The 20,893-nt window shown below is 47.3% G+C and overlaps 1 protein-coding gene across 1 annotated transcript in view; it reads left to right on the top strand.

The window, feature by feature from the left end:
• Positions 1-20,893, top strand: part of unc5ca (unc-5 netrin receptor Ca) — a 344,115-nt gene that overhangs the window by 299,693 nt on the left and 23,529 nt on the right. The window contains exons 11-13 of the mRNA XM_052461104.1: positions 7,669-7,756; positions 10,318-10,486; positions 19,945-20,178. Of these exons, the coding sequence (XP_052317064.1) occupies positions 7,669-7,756; positions 10,318-10,486; positions 19,945-20,178 (491 nt within the window). The remainder of the gene's footprint in view (positions 1-7,668; positions 7,757-10,317; positions 10,487-19,944; positions 20,179-20,893) is intronic.

Below are 20,893 nucleotides of genomic sequence, written 5' to 3'. Positions count from 1 at the left end.
GTCAGTAGCTATATACAGGGACAGTTCCAGGGCCAGTAGCTATATACAGGGACAGTTCCAGGGTCAGTAGCTATATACAGGGACAGTTCCAGGGTCAGTAGCTATATACAGGGTCAGTAGCTATATACAGGGACAGTAGCTATATACAGGGTCAGTAGCTATATACAGGGTCAGTAGCTATATACAGGGACAGTTCCAGGGTCAGTAGCTATATACAGGGTCAGTTCCAGGGTCAGTAGCTATATACAGGGACAGTTCCAGGGCCAGTAGCTATATACAGGGACAGTTCCAGGGTCAGTAGCTATATACAGGGTCAGTTCCAGGGTCAGTAGCTATATACAGGGTCAGTTCCAGGGTCAGTAGCTATATACAGGGTCAGTTCCAGGGTCAGTAGCTATATACAGGGTCAGTTCCAGGGTCAGTAGCTATATACAGGGACAGTTCCAGGGTCAGTAGTTATATACAGGGACAGTTCCAGGGTCAGTAGCTATACTCAGGGTCAGTTCCAGTGTCAGTAGCTATATACAGGGTCAGTTCCGGGATCAGTAGTTATATACAGGGACAGTAGCTATATACAGGGTCAGTTCCAGGGTCAGTAGCTATATACAGAGACAGTAGCTATATACAGGGTCAGTTCCAGGGTCAGTAGCTATATACAGAGACAGTAGCTATATACAGGGACTGTTCCAGGGTCAGTAGTTACATACAGGGACAGTTCCAGGGTCAGTAGCTATATACAGGGTCAGTTCCAGGGTCAGTAGTTACATACAGGGACAGTTCCAGGGTCAGTAGCTATATACAGAGACAGTAGCTATATACAGGGTCAGTTCCAGGGTCAGTAGCTATATACAGAGACAGTAGCTATATACAGGGACAGTTCCAGGGTCACTAGTTACATACAGGGACAGTTCCAGGGTCAGTAGCTATATACAGGGACAGTTCCAGGGTCAGTAGCTATATACAGGGACAGTTCCAGGGTCAGTAGTTACATACAGGGACAGTTCCAGGGTCAGTAGCTATATACAGGGTCAGTTCCAGGGTCAGTAGTTACATACAGGGACAGTTCCAGGGTCAGTAGCTATATACAGGGTCAGTTCCAGGGTCAGTAGCTATATACAGGGACAGTTCCAGGGTCAGTAGCTATATACAGGGACAGTTCCAGGGTCAGTAGTTACATACAGGGACAGTTCCAGGGTCAGTAGTTACATACAGGGACAGTTCCAGGGTCAGTAGCTATATACAGGGACAGTTCCAGGGTCAGTAGCTATATACAGGGACAGTTCCAGGGTCAGTAGTTACATACAGGGACAGTTCCAGGGTCAGTAGCTATATACAGGGTCAGTTCCAGGGTCAGTAGCTATATACAGAGACAGTAGCTATATACAGGGACAGTTCCAGGGTCAGTAGTTACATACAGGGACAGTTCCAGGGTCAGTAGCTATATACAGGGACAGTTCCAGGGTCAGTAGCTATATACAGGGACAGTTCCAGGGTCAGTAGTTACATACAGGGACAGTTCCAGGGTCAGTAGCTATATACAGGGTCAGTTCCGGGATCAGTAGTTATATACAGGGACAGTAGCTATATACAGGGTCAGTTCCAGGGTCAGTAGCTATATACAAGGTCAGTTCCAGGGTCATTAGGGACACACTCTCTAACTCTTAGATACCCAGTTGAGATGCCACTAATCAGTTCTTTGCCATCAGTTCATTGACAGTATTTCAGTATTGAATGGACAGTTTGTTGATAGTATAGAGCTTGCCAGCTTGTAGTTCTAAAACTCAGAAATAAGTTACCTCTGGTTTGTTCAGGAATTAGGTCTGAGGTTAACACCGGCTTAGGAGATCTTATACGTTTTGTTCTGAGATAATAGCAGTCAGTTAACATGACCTTTATGGATAATGAAGCCGTTATGTTTTGTTCTGAGGTAATAGCAGTCAGTTAACATGACCTTTATGGATAATGAAGCTGTTATGTTTTGTTCTGAGGTAATAGCAGTCAGTTAACATGACCTTTATGGATAATGAAGCCGTTATGCTTTGTTCTGAGGTAATAGCAGTCAGTTAACATGACCTTTATGGATAATGAAGCTGTTATGTTTTGTTCTGAGGTAATAGCAGTCAGTTAACATGACCTTTATGGATAATGAAGCCGTTATGTTTTGTTCTGAGGTAATAGCAGTCAATTAACATGACCTTTATGGATAATGAAGCCGTTATGCTTTGTTCTGAGGTAATAGCAGTCAGTTAACATGACCTTTATGGATAATGAAGCCGTTATGTTTTGTTCTGAGGTAATAGCAGTCAATTAACATGACCTTTATGGATAATGAAGCCGTTATGTTTTGTTCTGAGGACCTTTATGGATAATAATGAAGTTTTGTGTTTTTTGTTATTACATCAATTCTTCAAAATACCCAAAAAGTGACATTAGCCGATGAAGATTATCTCATAGAACAAAATGTATAAGCCTGTTTTTACCAGGGACCTTATTTCCAGCGTTCATCCCAAAACGCCTTTCATTTCCTCATAGGCTTTGTCCAACGAACCATGGCGGAGTTAGAGCCTACAAAAACACGCCATTACTATTTCTCTCAGTTTGTTGACAGTGTTTCAGTACTGTATTGAATTAACAGTTTGTTGAGTGTTTCAGTACTGTATTGAATTGACAGTTTGTTGATAGTGTTTCAGTACTGTATTGAATTGACAGTTCGTTGACAGTGTTTCAGTACTGTATTGAATTGACAGTTTGTTGACAGTGTTTCAGTACTGTATTGAATTGACAGTTTGTTGAGTGTTTCAGTACTGTATTGAATTGACAGTTTGTTGACAGTGTTTCAGTACTGTATTGAATTGACAGTTCGTTGATAGTGTTTCAGTACTGTATTGAATTGACAGTTTGTTGACAGTGTTTCAGTACTGTATTGAATTGACAGTTTGTTGAGTGTTTCAGTACTGTATTGAATTGACGGTTCGTTGAGTGTTTCAGTACTGTATTGAATTGACAGTTTGTTGAGTGTTTCAGTACTGTATTGAATTGACAGTTTGTTGAGTGTTTCAGTACTGTATTGAATTGACAGTTTGTTGAGTGTTTCAGTACTGTATTGAATTGACAGTTCGTTGACAGTGTTTCAGTACTGTATTGAATTGACAGTTTGTTGATAGTGTTTCAGTACTGTATTGAATTGACGGTTCGTTGAGTGTTTCAGTACTGTATTGAATTGACAGTTTGTTGACAGTGTTTCAGTACTGTATTGAATTGACAGTTTGTTGACAGTGTTTCAGTACTGTATTGAATTGACAGTTTGTTGAGTGTTTCAGTACTGTATTGAATTGACAGTTTGTTGACAGTGTTTCAGTACTGTATTGAATTGACAGTTTGTTGAGTGTTTCAGTACTGTATTGAATTGACAGTTTGTTGAGTGTTTCAGTTCTGTATTGAATTGACAGTTTGTTGAGTGTTTCAGTACTGTATTGAATTGACAGTTTGTTGAGTGTTTCAGTACTGTATTGAATTGACAGTTTGTTGAGTGTTTCAGTACTGTATTGAATTGACAGTTTGTTGAGTGTTTCAGTACTGTATTGAATTGACAGTTTGTTGACAGTGTTTCAGTTCTGTATTGAATTGACAGTTTGTTGACAGTGTTTCAGTTCTGTATTGAATTGACAGTTTGTTGACAGTGTTTCAGTACTATATTGAATTGACAGTTCGTTGAGTGTTTCAGTACTGTATTGAATTGACAGTTTGTTGACAGTGTTTCAGTTCTGTATTGAATTGACAGTTCGTTGAGTGTTTCAGTACTGTATTGAATTGACAGTTTGTTGACAGTGTTTCAGTTCTGTATTGAATTGACGGTTTGTTGACAGTGTTTCAGTACTGTATTGAATTGACAGTTTGTTGACAGTGTTTCAGTACTGTATTGAATTGACAGTTCGTTGAGTGTTTCAGTACTGTATTGAATTGCCAGCGAGTTGACAAAGTTTCAGGTTGGTGATATTGTCAGCAGGCTGCATTTGAAAGAAATAAAAATTATTTCACCTATATTTAAACTGGGTAGGCAAGTTGAAAACAAGTTCTCATTTGCAATTGCGACCTGGCCAAGATAAAGCAAAGCAGTTCGACACATACAACAACACAGAGTTACACATGGAGCAAAACAAACATACAGTCAATAATACAGTAGAAAATAAGTCTATATACATTGTGAGCAAATGAGGTGAGATAAAGGAGGTAAAGGTGAAAAAAGGCCATGGTGGCGAAGTAAATACAATATAGCAAGTAAAACACTGGAATGGTAGATTTGCAGTGGAAGAATGTGCAAAGTAGAAACACGGGTGCAAAAAAAATAAATAAATAAATAAAAACAGACGGGGGAGAGGTAGTTGTTTGGGCTATTTATAGATGGACTATGTACAGGTGCAGTGATCTGTGAGCTGCTCTGACAGCTGGTGCTTAAAGCTAGTGAGGGAGATAAGTGTTTCCAGTTTCAGAGATTTTTGTAGTTCGTTCCAGTCATTGGCAGCAGAGAAATGGAAGGAGAGGCGGCCAAAGGAAGAATTGGTTTTGGGGGTGACCAGAGAGATATACCTGCTGGAGCGCGTGCTACGGGTGGGTGCTGCTATGGTGACCAGCGAGCTGAGATAAGGGGGGACTTTACCTAGCAGGGTCTTGTAGATGACCTGGAGCCAGTGGGTTTGGCAACGAGTATGAAACGAGGGCCAGCCAACGAGAGCGTACAGGTCGCATTGGTGGGTAGTATATGGGGCTTTGGTGACAAAACGGATGGCACTGTGATAGACTACATCCAATTTATTGAGTAGGGTATTGGAGGCTATTTTGTAAATTACATCGCCGAAGTCGAGGATCGGTAGGATGGTCAGTTTTATGAGGGTATATTTGGCATCATGAGTGAAGGATGCTTTGTTACGAAATAGGAAGCTAATTCTAGATTTAACTTTGGATTGGAGATGGTTGATGTGAGTCTGGAAAGAGAGTTTACAGTCTAACCAGACACCTAGGTATTTGTAGCTGTCCACATATTCTAAGTCAGAACCGTCCAGAATAGTGATGCTGGACTGGCGGGCAGGGGCAGGCAGCGATCGGTTGAAGAGCATGCATTTAGTTTTACTTGTATTTAAGAGCAGTTGGAGGCCAAGGTGGATCAGAGACTCACCAGCAGCAAGAGCGACATTATTGATGTATACAGAGAAGAGAGTCGGCCCAAGAATTGAACCCTGTGGCACCCACATAGAGACTGACACACTGAACTCTATCAGAGAAGTAGTTGGTGAACCAGGCGAGGCAATCATTTGAGAAACTAAGGCTGTTGAGTCTGCCGATGAGGGTGTGGTGATTGACAGAGTCGAAATGCATACCTGAGTTACCTCCTCTTTGACACCTGTATGCTTTTCTCTGGTCTCAGCAGCGGCAGACAGCAAGGTTGTATGGCACCACCATTCATTCTCAATGCAATGTCAAAAACTGCCACATAAATCTCTGTGTCAGGGAGGAATTCCTCCCCATCCCGAGGTGATGAATGGAAGAGCTAATTCAAAGGGAGTGACGGGTTTGCCAGCAGATGGAGAACATGGCAACCTGCTTAATGAATGACATGAAAGCCGATAGCTGGCTGGAGACATGTCAAACTAATCAGCCGCTGTTTCGGAAGCACATTGACAGGTAACTGTAGCTGACTGAGGTGTAACAGTTGCCATGTTGTCAGTACTGCGTCAGCTCACTGTACCGTAGTAGACTCATTCACGTAGCCTACTATATTGGATGTTATTGATAGTCTGTCCTGATCACTTACCGTAACAGTGTTTCCTGGTTCTGGTCTTGCTTCTGGTCTGGTTCTGGTCCTGGTCCTGGTTCTAGTCCTGGTCCTGGTTCTAGTCTTGTTTCTGGTCCTGGTTCTTGTCCTTTTTCTAGTCCTAGTCCTGGTTCTAGTCCTGGTTCTAGTCATGGTTCTGGTCCTGGTTTTGGTTCTGGTTCTGGTTCTAGTCTTGGTTCTGGTTCTGGTTCTAGTCCTGGTTCCGTTTCTGGTCCTAGTCCTAGTTCTAGTCCTGATTCTGGTTCTGAGGACCCAAAGGGCTTCACTTTTATTTATTTATTTTTTCCTAGCACTAACGCTAACTGCGGCAGATCCCGGCTCACGCCTCATGCATGGGATTCCATTTGGGATTCAGACATACATGACTGTCTATCCTTGGGCAGATGAAGTACAGCCCACTTATAGAGGGTTTCTAGGGGCTATTACCTCCGATTAGGGCCAAGTAAATGGGATTGTGGCTTGGAGTTGATTAAACACAACGAATGTGATGATTCAATCCGGTTTGTCCCTTTAGTGTTGTGTTTGAGTTAGTTTTCGTCATGTTATAATGGCACAGGGTAAGTGATAGGCAGTTTGGGAGCTGTTCCCTTGACCTGCCCTGGGGACGGAGAAGAGAGAACACTCATTGCGTTACATTGGATGTCCTGTAACGGGCATAGACAACTGTTCTAGAATACTTTACATGAGGTTGTTTTGCCTGTGTTGTAACAATGTCGCCTAATTACTACGGTAATAACATTGTTGTGACATAGTATTTGGTTAATTGCTCCTAGTGATGAAGTTTGGGCAGTACTTGTTTTTAACACAAGAGGAATGAAGTCCCTTTAACTAAAAAAAATTAAATATTCAGCTGTTTTATATGCAGTTAGAAGACAAATCACTAACAAGCTATGTAACAATATGTTTTATATATATTTAATATATATATTTATAAGTACAGCGTTACTACACAGGTTCGAGAGCATCGTAATGTAAAGTGTTATGCAGTCATGCTTCCACATAAGAGCCTGATCAAGCTTGCCAGCGGTATTGATGTAGGGTTTAATTGAACCTCTGTTCTCCTGTGCAGCTCTGTCAACACATGCCACAGACTAGTGTCCTTTCTTCTTGGGTTGGAGTGTTCCTTGTGTTCCCACTCACTGACACTTTAGTTCCCATTTAATCGTAGTAAGTGTTTGGCTGGAGGCACAGGGGAACAGTGCAAATGTCACCCTCTGGAGCGCTCCCCACAGCGACCCGGGGAATTAGTGATTGGATGAGAGCCTCACTCCCTGCTGGAGGTACTGAACACAGTAAACAGTCACATTGGAAACAGCCCTGTGTCCAAATGAGTCCAAATCACAGACAGGCTAAAAGCCTGATAAGTGGCTACTGGGACCAAGAGGAGGAACAGTCACATAGGAAACAACCTTGTGTCCAAATGAGTCCAAATCACAGACACAGGCTAAAAGCATGATAAGTGGCTACTGGGACCAAGAGGAGTCCTGTTTTGTTGACCACTTGAGATATTTAATGTGGGGGTGTGGGTATATAGTTGATGTGGATGTGTGCCTCTCACTCAGCCCAGTCTGTGTTGTTTTCAGGAGTCCAGCCTGCGGTGTGACTTACTGACTTGTGATTTCTCTCTCCCTCTCTCTCCTTCTCTCACTCTCTCTCCCTCTCTCTCCTTCTCTCGCTCTCTCTCCCTCTATCTCCTTCTCTCACTTTTTCTCGCTCCTCTTGCTCTCTCTCTGCGTTCTCGCTCTCTCCACGCTCTTGCTCTTTCTCCCTCTCTCTCCGCGCTTTCGCTCTTTCTCCCCCCCTCACTCTCCTCCTTCCTCCCTCCCTCCCTCCTGCAGGTGTGAGCTTGCTGGTGCCAGCGGGTGCTGTTCCTCAGGGTCGTGTGTATGAGATGTACGTGACGGTGCACAGGAAGGACAGCATGAGGTGAGCTTTATTAGCACAGTAGCAGCACCAGGGCCTTCCTGTCAGCCTATTCTGTCTGCCTGCCTGCCTTCTTATCAGCCTATGCTGTCAGCCTATTCTGTCAGCCTGCCTGTCTTCCTGACAGCCTATTCTGTCAGACTGCCTGCGTTCCTGTCAGCCTGCCTGTCTTCCTGTCAGCCTGCCTGTCTTCCTGTCAGCCTATTCTGTCAGCCTGCCTGTCTTCCTATCAGCCTGTTCTGTCAGTAAATTCAATAGATTGGACATGATTTGGAAAAACACACAACTGTCTACAGGAAGTCACCTTTCAACATGTTTACCTTTTGTTGCCTTACAGCCTGAAACGAAAACACATAAAATCAGACTTTATTTACAGACAGTAACCCACAATATCCAAGTGAAAAGAAAATAAAGAGAAAAAACCTCTGAAAATGAACTACAATTAAAACAGTAAAATACCCTACTTGGTTGAGTGAACACCCTCCTGAGTTAATAATGGGTGGAACCACCTTTCATTGCAGCCACGAGTCTCTTTGAATACGTCTCTACTAACGTTGCACACCTGGACTGTGCAATATTTGCCCATTCTTTCTTGCAGAATTGTTGAAGCTCATTCAAATTGCATGGTCACTGCTCATGGACTGCACTCTTCAAGTCATTCCACAGATTCTTGATGGGATTTACGTCGGGGCTCTGACTAGGCTACTCAAGGACAAGAATCTGTCGGTATTTTGCACTTTCCATTTCCCCTTCTATCCTATCCAGTCCCTGCCGAAGAGAAACACCCCACAACAGGGCGCTGCCACCGCCATGCTTTACTGTAGGCATGGTGTTCTTTGGATGGGAAAAATATATTGGGTTTTTGCCAGAAATATTGTTTTACGTTCAGGACAAAAAAGTAAATTTTGGTCTCATCTGACCACAGCACCTTTTGCCACTTGGCCTCGGAATCTACAATGTGATTTTTGGCAAAGTTTCAAACGAGACTTGATAGTGGCTTTTTTTTAGGAGTGTTTTTTTTTCTTCCCACATCTCATAGAGGCCAGATTTGTGGAAGGCTTGTGATATTGTGGTCACATGCACACATTGACCAGTCTTTGCCTCCTTCAATGTCGCCATTGGCTTCTTGGTAGCCTCATGCCTCCTTGCCCGGGGAAGGTTCACCTTCCAACAGGACAATGACCTTAAGCACACAGGCAAGACAAAGCAGGAGTGGCTTCGTGACACGTCTCTGAATGCCCTGGAGTGGCCCAGCCAGCCCAGACTTGAACCCGGTCAAACATCTCTAGAGACACCTGAAAATAGCTGTGCAGCGACGCAGAGAAGAATAGGAGAACCTCCCCAAATACAGGTGTGCCAAGCTTGTAGCGTCATACCCAAGAAGACTTGAGGCTGTAATCGCTGCCAAATGTGCTTCAAAAAATTTAAGTAAATACTTATGTTAATGTTGTATTTCCATTTTCTGTTTGTTTTTTGTTTTGTCATTATGGGGTAATGTGTGTAGGAAAAAAACGGCAGGGTAATCCATGGTTCAGAATAAGTTTGTAACATAACAAAATGGTTAGAGTCAGAGGCGGCAGGGTACCTTGGAATGAGTGGGGCGGCAGTGTAGCCTAGTGGTTAGAGTGTAGGGGCGGCAGTGTAGCCTAGTGGTTAGAGTGTAGAGGCGGCAGGGTGTAGCCTAGTGGTTTAGAGTGTAGAGGCGGCAGTGTAGCCTAGTGGTTAGAGTGTAGAGGCGGCAGGGTAGCCTAGTGGTTAGAGTGTAGAGGCGGCAGTGGTTAGCCTAGTGGGTTAGAGTGTAGAGGCGGCAGTGTAGCCTAGTGGTTAGAGTGTAGAGGCGGCAGGGTAGCCTAGTGGTTAGAGTGTAGAGGCGGCAGGGTAGCCTAGTGGTTAGAGTGTAGAGGCGGCAGGGTAGCCTAGTGGTTAGAGTGTAGAGGCGGCAGGGTAGCCTAGTGGTTAGAGTGTAGAGGCGGCAGGGTAGCCTAGTGGTTAGAGTGTAGAGGCGGCAGGGTAGCCTAGTGGTTAGAGTGTAGAGGCGGCAGGGTAGCCTAGTGGTTAGAGTGTAGAGGCGGCAGGGTAGCCTAGTGGTTAGAGTGTAGAGGCGGCAGGGTAGCCTAGTGGTTAGAGTGTAGAGGCGGCAGGGTAGCCTAGTGGTTAGAGTGTAGAGGCGGCAGGGTAGCCTAGTGGTTAGAGTGTAGAGGCGGCAGGGTAGCCTAGTGGTTAGAGTGTAGAGGCGGCAGGGTAGCCTAGTGGTTAGAGCGTTGGACTAGTAACTGGAAGGTTGCAAGTTCAAACCCCCGAGCTGACAAGGTACAAATCTGTCTTTCTGCCCCTGAACAGGCAGTTAACCCACTGTTCCTAGGCCGTCATTGTAAATAACAATTTGTTCTTAACTGACTTGCCTAGTTAAATAAAGGTAAAAAATAAAGAAAATCTGGTAACCAAAGGAAAGTCAAACATCAGTTGAGGTTCTGTAAAAAAAAAAAAGTTTACTACAGTGACAATACATTTTGTCCTGAAAGGAGCATTTTAAAATCTCTCTCTCTCCTTCTCTCGCTCTCTAGGCCACCGGTAGAGGATGTTCAGACAGTGTTGAGCCCCGTGGTGAGCTGTGGTCCCCCAGGGGCCCTCCTGACCCGCCCAGTCATCCTCACCATTCATCACTGTGCCGAGGCCGACGGAGACGACTGGCAGATCCAGTTGAAGAACCAGCTGAATCAGGGCCAATGGGAGGTGAGAACGGTAGCTGTAATGGTCAGGCTTATTTATAAACCACAGGTCATGTTCCCCTGCTCAGACGTATGCCAGCTTTTACAATACGTTTCAGCTAACCACATGTATCAGCAACCTGGTGCCTGACTGCACAGTCGATGACATCGCACGCGACCATTGGTTGATGCATGCAACGTCCGAGCAGGGGATCACGACCTATAGCTGAGAGGGTGGGACTGTCACTGTAGTGAGTCATTGAGGAATACAACTGAAATATTCATGCTTTGTCATGAAGCTTTGTCAGGCTAAATATACCATATGTGTGTATACTGTACCTGCTGTTGACAAGGAAGTCATAGTGTTGAATTGTATACAGAAGATATAGTCTGGGGGAACAGACATGTCTCCTGGGTAGGAGGAACTGCAGAGGTCCTCCATGCCAATATCGACATAAAGACAGGTTGTGTCCCAAATAGCATCCTCTTCCATACAGGCTCTGGTCAGAGGTAGGGGACTATACAGGCTCTGGTCAGAGGTAGGGGACTATACAGGCTCTGGTCAGAGGTAGGGGACTATACAGGCTCTGGTCAGAGGTAGGGGACTATACAGGCTCTGGTCAGAGGTAGGGGACTATACAGGCTCTGGTCAGAGGTAGGGGACTATACAGGCTCTGGTCAGAGGTAGGGGACTATACAGGCTCTGGTCAGAGGTAGGGGACTATACAGGCTCTGGTCAGAGGTAGGGGACTATACAGGCTCTGGGACTATACAGGCTCTGGTCAGAGGTAGGGGACTATACAGGCTCTGGTCAGAGGTAGGGGACTATACAGGCTCTGGTCAGAGGTAGGGGACTATACAGGCTCTGGTCAGAGGTAGGGGACTATACAGGCTCTGGTCAGAGGTAGGGGACTATACAGGCTCTGGTCAGAGGTAGGGGACTATACAGGCTCTGGTCAGAGGTAGGGGACTATACAGGCTCTGGTCAGAGGTAGGGGACTATACAGGCTCTGGTCAAAGGTAGGGGACTATACAGGCTCTGGTCAGAGGTAGGGGACTATACAGGCTCTGGTCAGAGGTAGGGGACTATACAGGCTCTGGTCAGAGGTAGGGGACTATACAGGCTCTGGTCAGAGGTAGGGGACTATACAGGCTCTGGTCAGAGGTAGGGGACTATACAGGCTCTGGTCAGAGGTAGGGGACTATACAGGGTACTATTTGGGACGCTGCCACGTGCTTGTAGAATGGGATAAGTGTAGTGATGGCAGGGGGAGAAGACAGACTGGGCCACGCTTGGCAGGGCTCTGTAAACACAGCACCCAAACTCAATTAGACCAGCAGGATGGTTGAAAAACTGTTAGCACAAGGAATTTGCTCCAGTTCCACCCCTCTGTTCCACCCCTCCATCTGTTCATCCCTCTGTTCCATCCCTCCCTCCATCTGTTCCATCCCTCTCTTTCTCCCTCTGTTCCATCCCTCTCTTTCTCCCTCTGTTCCACCCCTCCATCTGTTCATCCCTCTGTTCCATCCCTCCCTCCATCTGTTCCATCCCTCTCTTTCTCCCTCTGTTCCATCCCTCTCTTTCTCCCTCTGTTCCATCCCTCCCTCCATCTGTTCATCCCTCTCTTTCTCCCTCTGTTCCATCCCTCCCTCCATCTGTTCCATCCATCTCTTTCTCCCTCTGTTCCATCCATCTCTTTCTCCCTCTGTTCCATCCCTCTCTTTCTCCCTCTGTTCCATCCATCCCTCTCTCTGTTCCATCCATCCCTCTCTCTGTTCCATCCATCCCTTCCTCTGTTCCATCCCTCTCTTTCTCCCTCTGTTCCATCCCTCCCTCCCTCTGTTCCATCCATCCCTCTCTCTGTTCCATCCATCCCTCTCTCTGTTCCATCCATCCCTCTCTCTGTTCCATCCATCCCTCCCTCTGTTCCATCCATCCCTCCCTCTGTTCCATCCATCCCTCCCTCTGTTCCATCCATCCCTCTCTCTGTTCCATCCATCCCTCCCTCTGTTCCATCCATCCCTCCCTCTGTTCCATCCATCCCTCTCTCTGTTCCATCCATCCCTCTCTCTGTTCCATCCATCCCTCTCTCTGTTCCATCCATCCCTCTCTCTGTTCCATCCATCCCTCTCTCTGTTCCATCCATCCCTCCCTCTGTTCCATCCATCCCTTCCTCTGTTCCATTCCTCCCTCCTCTGTTCCATCCATCCCTCCCTCTGTTCCATCCATCCCTCCCTCTGTTCCATCCATCCCTCTCTCTGTTCCATCCATCCCTCCTCTGTTCCATCCATCCCTCCCTCTGTTCCATCCATCCCTCCCTCCCTTCCATCCATCCTCTCTTTGTTCCATCCATCCCTCCTCTGTTCCATCCATCCCTCCTCTGTTCCATCCATCCCTCTCTCTGTTCCATCCATCCCTCCCTCTGTTCCATCCATCCCTCTCTCTGTTCCATCCATCCCTCTCTGTTCCATCCATCCCTCTCTCTGTTCCATCCATCCCTCTCTCTGTTCCATCCATTCCCTTCCTCTGTTCCATCCATCCCTCCCTCTCTGTTCCATCCATCCCTCCCTCTGTTCCATCCATCCCTCCCTCCTCTATTCCATCCATCCCTCCCTCTGTTCCATCCATCCCTCCCTCTGTTCCATCCATCCCTCTCTCTGTTCCATCCATCCCTCCCTCTGTTCCATCCATCCCTCCCTCTGTTCCATCCATCCCTCCCTCTGTTCCATCCATCCCTCCCTCTGTTCCATCCATCCCTCCTCTGTTCCATCCATCCTCCTCTGTTCCATCCATCCCTCCCTCTGTTCCATCCATCCCTTCCTCTGTTCCATCCATCCCTCCCTCTGTTCCATCCATCCCTCCCTCTGTTCCATCCATCCCTCCCTCTGTTCCATCCATCCCTCCCTCTGTTCCATCCATCCCTCCCTCTATTCCATCCCTCTATTCCCTTCCTCTGTTCCATCCATCCCTCCCTCTGTTCCATCCATCCCTCCCTCTGTTCCATCCATCCCTCTCTCTGTTCCATCCATCCCTCCCTCTGTTCCATCCATCCCTCTCTCTGTTCCATCCATCCCTCCCTCTGTTCCATCCATCCCTCCCTCTGTTCCATCCATCCCTCTCTCTGTTCCATCCATCCCTCTCTCTGTTCCATCCATCCCTCCCTCTGTTCCATCCATCCCTCCTCTGTTCCATCCATCCCTCTCTCTGTTCCATCCATCCCTCTCTCTGTTCCATCCATCCCTCCCTCTGTTCCATCCATCCCTCCCTCTTTCCATCCATCCCTCTCTCTGTTCCATCCATCCCTCCCTCTGTTCCATCCATCCCCCCTCTGTTCCATCCATCCCTCCTCTGTTCCATCCATCCCTCTCTCTGTTCCATCCATCCCTCCCTCTGTTCCATCCATCCCTCTCTCTGTTCCATCCATCCCTCTCTCTGTTCCATCCATCCCTCTCTCTGTTCCATCCATCCCTCTCTCTGTTCCATCCATCCCTCTCTCTGTTCCATCCATCCCTCCCTCTGTTCCATCCATCCCTCTCTCTGTTCCATCCATCCCTCTCTCTGTTCCATCCATCCCTCTCTCTGTTCCATCCATCCCTTCCTCTGTTCCATCCATCCCTCCCTCTGTTCCATCCATCCCTCCCTCTGTTCCATCCATCCCTCCCTCTGTTCCATCCCTCCCTCTGTTCCATCCATCCCTCCCTCTATTCCATCCCTCTATTCCCTTCCTCTGTTCCATCCATCCCTCCCTCTGTTCCATCCATCTCTTCCTCTATTCCATCCATCCCTCCCTCTGTTCCATCCATCCCTCCCTCTGTTCCATCCATCCCTCCCTCTGTTCCATCCATCCCTCCCTCTGTTCCATCCATCCCTCCCTCTATTCCATCCATCCCTTCCTCTGTTCCATCCATCCCTCCCTCTGTTCCATCCATCCCTCCCTCTGTTCCATCCATCCCTCCCTCTGTTCCATCCATCCCTCCCTCTGTTCCATCCATCCCTCCCTCTGTTCCATCCATCCCTCCCTCTGTTCCATCCATCCCCCTCTCTCTTCCATCCATCCCTCTCTGTTCCATCCATCCATCCCTCTATTCCATCCATCCCCCTCTCTCTTCCATCCATCCCTCTCTGTTCCATCCATCCCTTCCTCTGTTCCATCCATCCCTTCCTCTGTTCCATCCCTCCCTTCCTCTGTTCCATCCCTCCCTCCCTCTGTTCCATCCCTCCCCCTTCCTCTGTTCCATCCATCCCTCCCTCTGTTCCATCCCTCCCTTCCTCTGTTCCATCCCTCCCTCCCTCTGTTCCATCCCTCCCTCCCTCTGTTCCATCCATCCCTCCCTCTATTCCATCCCTCTATTCCCTTCCTCTGTTCCATCCATCCCTCCCTCTGTTCCATCCATCCCTCCCTCTGTTCCATCCCTCCCTCCCTCTATTCCATCCCTCTATTCCCTCCCTCTGTTCCATCCATCCCTTCCTCTATTCCATCCCTCTATTCCCTTCCTCTGTTCCATCCATCCCTTCCTCTGTTCCATCCATCCCTCCCTCTGTTCCATCCATCCCTCTCTCTGTTCCATCCATCCCTCCCTCTGTTCCATCCATCCCTCCCTCTGTTCCATCCATCCCTCCCTCTGTTCCATCCATCCCTCCCTCTGTTCCATCCATCCCTCCCTCTGTTCCATCCATCCCTCCCTCTGTTCCATCCATCCCTTCCTCTATTCCATCCCTCCCTTCCTCTGTTCCATCCATCCCTCCCTCTGTTCCATCCATCCCTCCCTCTGTTCCATCCCTCTATTCCCTTCCTCTGTTCCATCCATCCCTTCCTCTATTCCATCCCTCTATTCCCTTCCTCTGTTCCATCCATCCCTTCCTCTATTCCATCCCTCTATTCCCTCCCTCTCTTCCCTCCCTCTCTTCCCTCCCTCCCTCCTTCTCTCTCTCCCAGCGTGAGCAGACTACCTCTGAGGAGTGGTGTGTGTGTGTGTGATAAAGGCCCACCTGGTCCTGTATTGGTGGTGTGTTGGTACTTTTTGTGATAAGACTGTCTGCAGGCGTCACTGTTGTTATCGCACAGAAACACAATGTCTGTACACAATTATGCATTCAGTGTGTGTGTGGGTGGGTGTGGGTGGGTGTGTGCTTAGGTTTATTGAGCCACAGATCAGAATGCAATCCATGGAGTTGGACACAGACATAGAGTTGGACACAGCCTGTCAGCTATATTCTGGGAAAAATCACAGCTGTGGTTAGAAGCAATAACCGATTCACACAATATTGGTTTTCTACAACCTCTTATTGATACGGCTCATCAAAAGGCACATAACTCCAGATAAGGTGTGATTTGGAGCTCAATAGTCATTTCAGAAAAAGGACCTGAATTGATCTATAATAATGTGTCCTCTTCCAGACCAGACTATAGATGTACCATCCTTCAAAAGATCTGGGTTGGAATCCATCCCTCCCTCGTTCCAAAAGTCAAAATCAACTTGAGGGCTCTGTTCATCCATCCAGAAGATCCCTCTGTTCTCATTGAAATGTAAAGAGACTATTCAGGATCGATGGAAAGATGAAAGGAGCAAAATTACAGAGAGATCCATCCTGCTCCTGAGCCATCCACTGGGACCACCCCTGGACAGGACGCTGTCTATCTCCTGTTTCTGTAGTGAGACAGACAGCTTGATGTCCAGTCACCCCTGGACAGGACACTAGTCTGTTTCTGTCCAGACAGCTTGATCCATCCCTAGTCTAACTCCTGTTTCTGTAGTGAGACAGACAGCTCGATGTACCAGTACACCCCTGGACAGGACATTAGTCTAACTCCTGTTTCTGTAGTGAGACAGACAGCTCTGTTCCAGTACACCTCCTGGACAGGACACTAGTCTAATTCCTGTTTCTGTAGTGAGACAGACCTCCCTCTGTTCCAGTCCATCCTAACTCCTGTTCCAGTACACCCCCCTCAGGACACTAGTCTATCTCCTGTTTCTGTAGTGAGACAGACCATGTACCAGTACACCCCCTGGACAGGACACCATCCATCTCCTGTTTCTGTAGTGAGACAGACAGCTCGATGTACCAGTACACCCCCTGGACAGGACATTAGTCTATCTCCTGTTTCTGTAGTGAGACAGACAGCTCTGTACCAGTACCCTCCTGGACAGGACACTAGTCCATCTCCTGTTTCTGTAGTGAGACAGACAGCTCTGTACCAGTGACACACCCCCTGGACAGGACATTAGTCTAACTCCTGTTTCTGTTGAGACAGACAGCTCCAGTACACCCCCTGGACAGGACGCTAGTCTAACTCCTGTTTCTGTTCCAGCTTCCAGTACACCCCTGGACAGGACCAGTCCATCTCCTGTTTCTGTAGTGAGACATCCATCCAGTCACCCCTGGACAGGACATCCTCTATTCCCTGTAGTGAGACCTCTTGATGTCCAGTACACCCCTGGACAGGACATTAGTCTATCTCCTGTTTCTGTAGTGAGACAGACTCTGTGTCCAGTACACCCCTGGACCCTAGTCTAACTCCTGTTTCTGTATGAGACCAGCTCGATGTACCAGTACACCCTGGACAGGACGCTAGTCTAACTCCTGTTTCTGTAGTGAGACAGACAGCTGATGTACCAGTACACCTCCTGGACAGGACATTAGTCTAACTCCTGTTTCTGTGTGACCCACCTTAGTCTAACTCCTGTTTCTGTAGTGAGACAGACAGGATGTACCAGTACACCTCCTGGACAGGACACTAGTCTAACTCCTGTTTCTGTAGTGAGACAGACAGCTTGATGTAAGTACACCCTGGACAGGACACTAGTCTAACTCCTGTTTCTGTAGTGAGACAGACAGCATGTACCAGTACACCCCCTGGACAGGACACTAGTCTATTCCTGTTTCTGTAGTGAGACAGACAGCTGATGTACCAGTACACCCCCTGGACAGGACACTAGTCTAACTCCTGTTTCTGTAGTGAGACAGATTGATGTACCAGTACACCCCTGGACAGGACATGCTATCTCCTGTTTCTGTAGTGAGACAGACAGCTTGATGTACCAGTACACCCCTGGACAGGACACTAGTCTATTCTCCTGTTTCTGTAGTGAGACAGCTGTGATGTACCAGTACACCCCTGGACAGGACATAGTTTTCTACTCCTGTTTCTGTAGTGAGACAGGCTGATGTACAGTACACCCCTGGACAGGACACTAGTCTAACTCCTGTTTCTGTAGTGAGACAGACAGCTCGATGTGGACAGGACACTAGTCTAACTCCTGTCTGTAGTGAGACAGACAGCTCGATGTACCAGTACACCCCTGGACAGGACTAGTCTAACTCCTGTTTTGTAGTGAGACAATGTGTACCTACACCCCTGGACAGGACACTAGTCTAACTCCTTTTCTGTAGTGAGACAGACAGTGGTGTACACCCCCTGGACAGGACACTAGTCTAACTCCTGTTTCTGTAGTGAACAGATGAAAAACCAGACACCCCCTGACAGGACACTAGTCTAACTCCTGTTTCTGTAGTGAGACAGACAGCTCGATGTACCAGTACACCCCCTGGACAGGACACTAGTCTAACTCCTGTTTCTGTAGTGAGACAGACTATCGATGTACCAGTACACCCCTGGACAGGACAAGAGTCTATTCCTGTTTCTGTAGTGAGACAGACAGCTCGATGTACCAGTACACCCCCTGGACAGGACACTAGAACTCCTGTTTCTGTAGTGAGACAGACTGATGTACCAGACACCCCTGACAGGACCTCTAGACTGTAGTGAGACAGACAGCTTGATGTTACACCCCCTGGACAGGACACTAGTCTAACTCCTGTTTCTGTAGTGAGACAGACAGCTTGATGTACCAGTACACCCCCTGGACAGGACACTAGTCTAACTCCTGTTTCTGTAGTGAGACAGACAGCTTGATGTACCAGTACACCCCCTGGACAGGACGCTAGTCTAACTCCTGTTTCTGTAGTGAGACAGACAGCTTGATGTACCAGTACACCCCCTGGACAGGACACTAGTCTAACTCCTGTTTCTGTAGTGAGACAGACAGCTTGATGTACCAGTACACCCCCTGGACAGGACACTAGTCTAACTCCTGTTTCTGTAGTGAGACAGACAGCTTGATGTACCAGTACACCCCCTGGACAGGACACTAGTCTAACTCCTGTTTCTGTAGTGAGACAGACAGCTCGATGTACCAGTACACCCCCTGGACAGGACATTAGTCTAACTCCTGTTTCTGTAGTGAGACAGACAGCTCGATGTACCAGTACACCCCCTGGACAGGACATTAGTCTAACTCCTGTTTCTGTAGTGAGACAGACAGCTCGATGTACCAGTACACCCCCTGGACAGGACATTAGTCTAACTCCTGTTTCTGTAGTGAGACAGACAGCTCGATGTACCAGTACACCCCCTGGACAGGACATTAGTCTAACTCCTGTTTCTGTAGTGAGACAGACAGCTTGATGTACCAGTACACCCCCTGGACAGGACACTAGTCTAACTCCTGTTTCTGTAGTGAGACAGACAGCTTGATGTACCAGTACACCCCCTGGACAGGACACTAGTCTAACTCCTGTTTCTGTAGTGAGACAGACAGCTCGATGTACCAGTACACCTCCTGGACAGGACACTAGTCTAACTCCTGTTTCTGTAGTGAGACAGACAGCTCGATGTACCAGTACACCTCCTGGACAGGACACTAGTCTAACTCCTGTTTCTGTAGTGAGACAGACAACTCGATGTACCAGTACACCCCCTGGACAGGACGCTAGTCTAACTCCTGTTTCTGTAGTGAGACAGACAGCTCGATGTACCAGTACACCTCCTGGACAGGACATTAGTTTATCGATGGACCTTTATGCTTAATTTTTTACTATACGTTTTAATACCACATCAGTACCACGAGAATTGTGAAGCCGTTAAAATCCGTACATATCCATGCTTCCGTACATCCGTACATATCCATGCTTCACCCCATTGGTTAACTGTAGTCTCAATGGAAGTGAACAGTCATCCAACCCAGCCTTCAATACAGTATTGTACCCCACCCTTTGCCTTGCTATTATATGACTGGTGCTTTCTCTGAGGTCCTATTGTAGAGGCTAAAGACCGGCTTTAATGTTGCTGTTGTACTGTTTAACGGCCAAGCTTACTGCAAAGGCTTTTAATTCCTGTTTTTCTCCCCTCATAATAGCAGGAAAGTGAATGCTTGTGTGTGGCTGGTGTACTGTAGGCATCAGGATAAGGATTATAGATAAAAGAAGGTAGAGGATCACAGTGTGGGTAAACAGAGTTATGGAACAAGAAAGAGGAGACTTAGAGGAGAGGTCAGACTTGGCCAGTGTGTGCTGCTTGTGCACACACACACACACCCCATGCTGTACGGACAAGGGTTTCTCTGAAGAGTTGAAATTCTATCAGGGGAATTAAATATGCCCAGTCTCTCATCATACAATAACCGTGTGTGTGTCCCAAACAGGACGTGGTAGTGGTCGGGGAGGAGAACTTCACCACGCCCTGCTACATCCAGATGGATGAGGAGGCATGTCATCTACTGACAGAGACCCTGGGGACCTACTGCCTGGTGGGCCAGTCCGTCAGCAAGGCTGCCGCCAAGCGCCTCAAACTGGCCATCTTCGGCCCTGTGTCAAGCACCACACTGGAGTACCACATTAGAGTCTACTGTCTGGACGACACCCAGGACGCACTCAAGGTAAGGGGGGCAGCATTAAGATAGGAGTCCCAAGGAGTCAGTGAGACTAATATGGACACCGTACACACCAATGAAGTCCTGCTCTCTCCTGCGTACCTGTGCACCTCACTCGTTCACTCTTTAACCAATGCTCTTTCCCACAAATGTTTCAACATTTCAAGGGAGGACAGTTTGAAAACAAAATGTTAGGTTGGTGTTTCTAATGACATGTCAAAGTAACTTTAATTGGTCTTGCTTTCAAAGGGAATTTTGTAGTTGGTGTGTTGGAAGATGGAAGATGGAGTCGATTGATATTCCTATACTGCGGTAGTTGTTGAAGGATGAGGAGGAGGCGGTGTCGATTGATATTCCTATACTACAGTAGTTGTTGAAGGATGAGGAGGAGGCGGAGTCGATTGATATTCCTATACTACAGTAGTTGTTGAAGGATGAGGAGGAGGCGGTGTCGATTGATATTCCTATACTACAGTAGTTGTTGAAGGATGAGGAGGTGACTGTGTCGATTGATATTCCTATACTACAGTAGTTGTTGAAGGATGAGGAGGTGTCGATTGATATTCCTATACTACAGTAGTTGTTGAAGGATGAGGAGGTGACTGTGTCGATTGATATTCCTATACTACAGTAGTTGTTGAAGGATGAGGAGGTGACTGTGTCGATTGATATTCCTATACTACAGTAGTTGTTGAAGGATGAGGAGGTGGAGTCGATTGAT

This window comes from Oncorhynchus keta, chromosome 14, assembly GCF_023373465.1.
Source record: "Oncorhynchus keta strain PuntledgeMale-10-30-2019 chromosome 14, Oket_V2, whole genome shotgun sequence".
Lineage (NCBI taxonomy): Eukaryota > Metazoa > Chordata > Actinopteri > Salmoniformes > Salmonidae > Oncorhynchus > Oncorhynchus keta.
The sequence above is the reverse complement of the archived record's forward strand: the minus strand, read 5'-3'. Positions and strand labels throughout refer to the sequence as shown.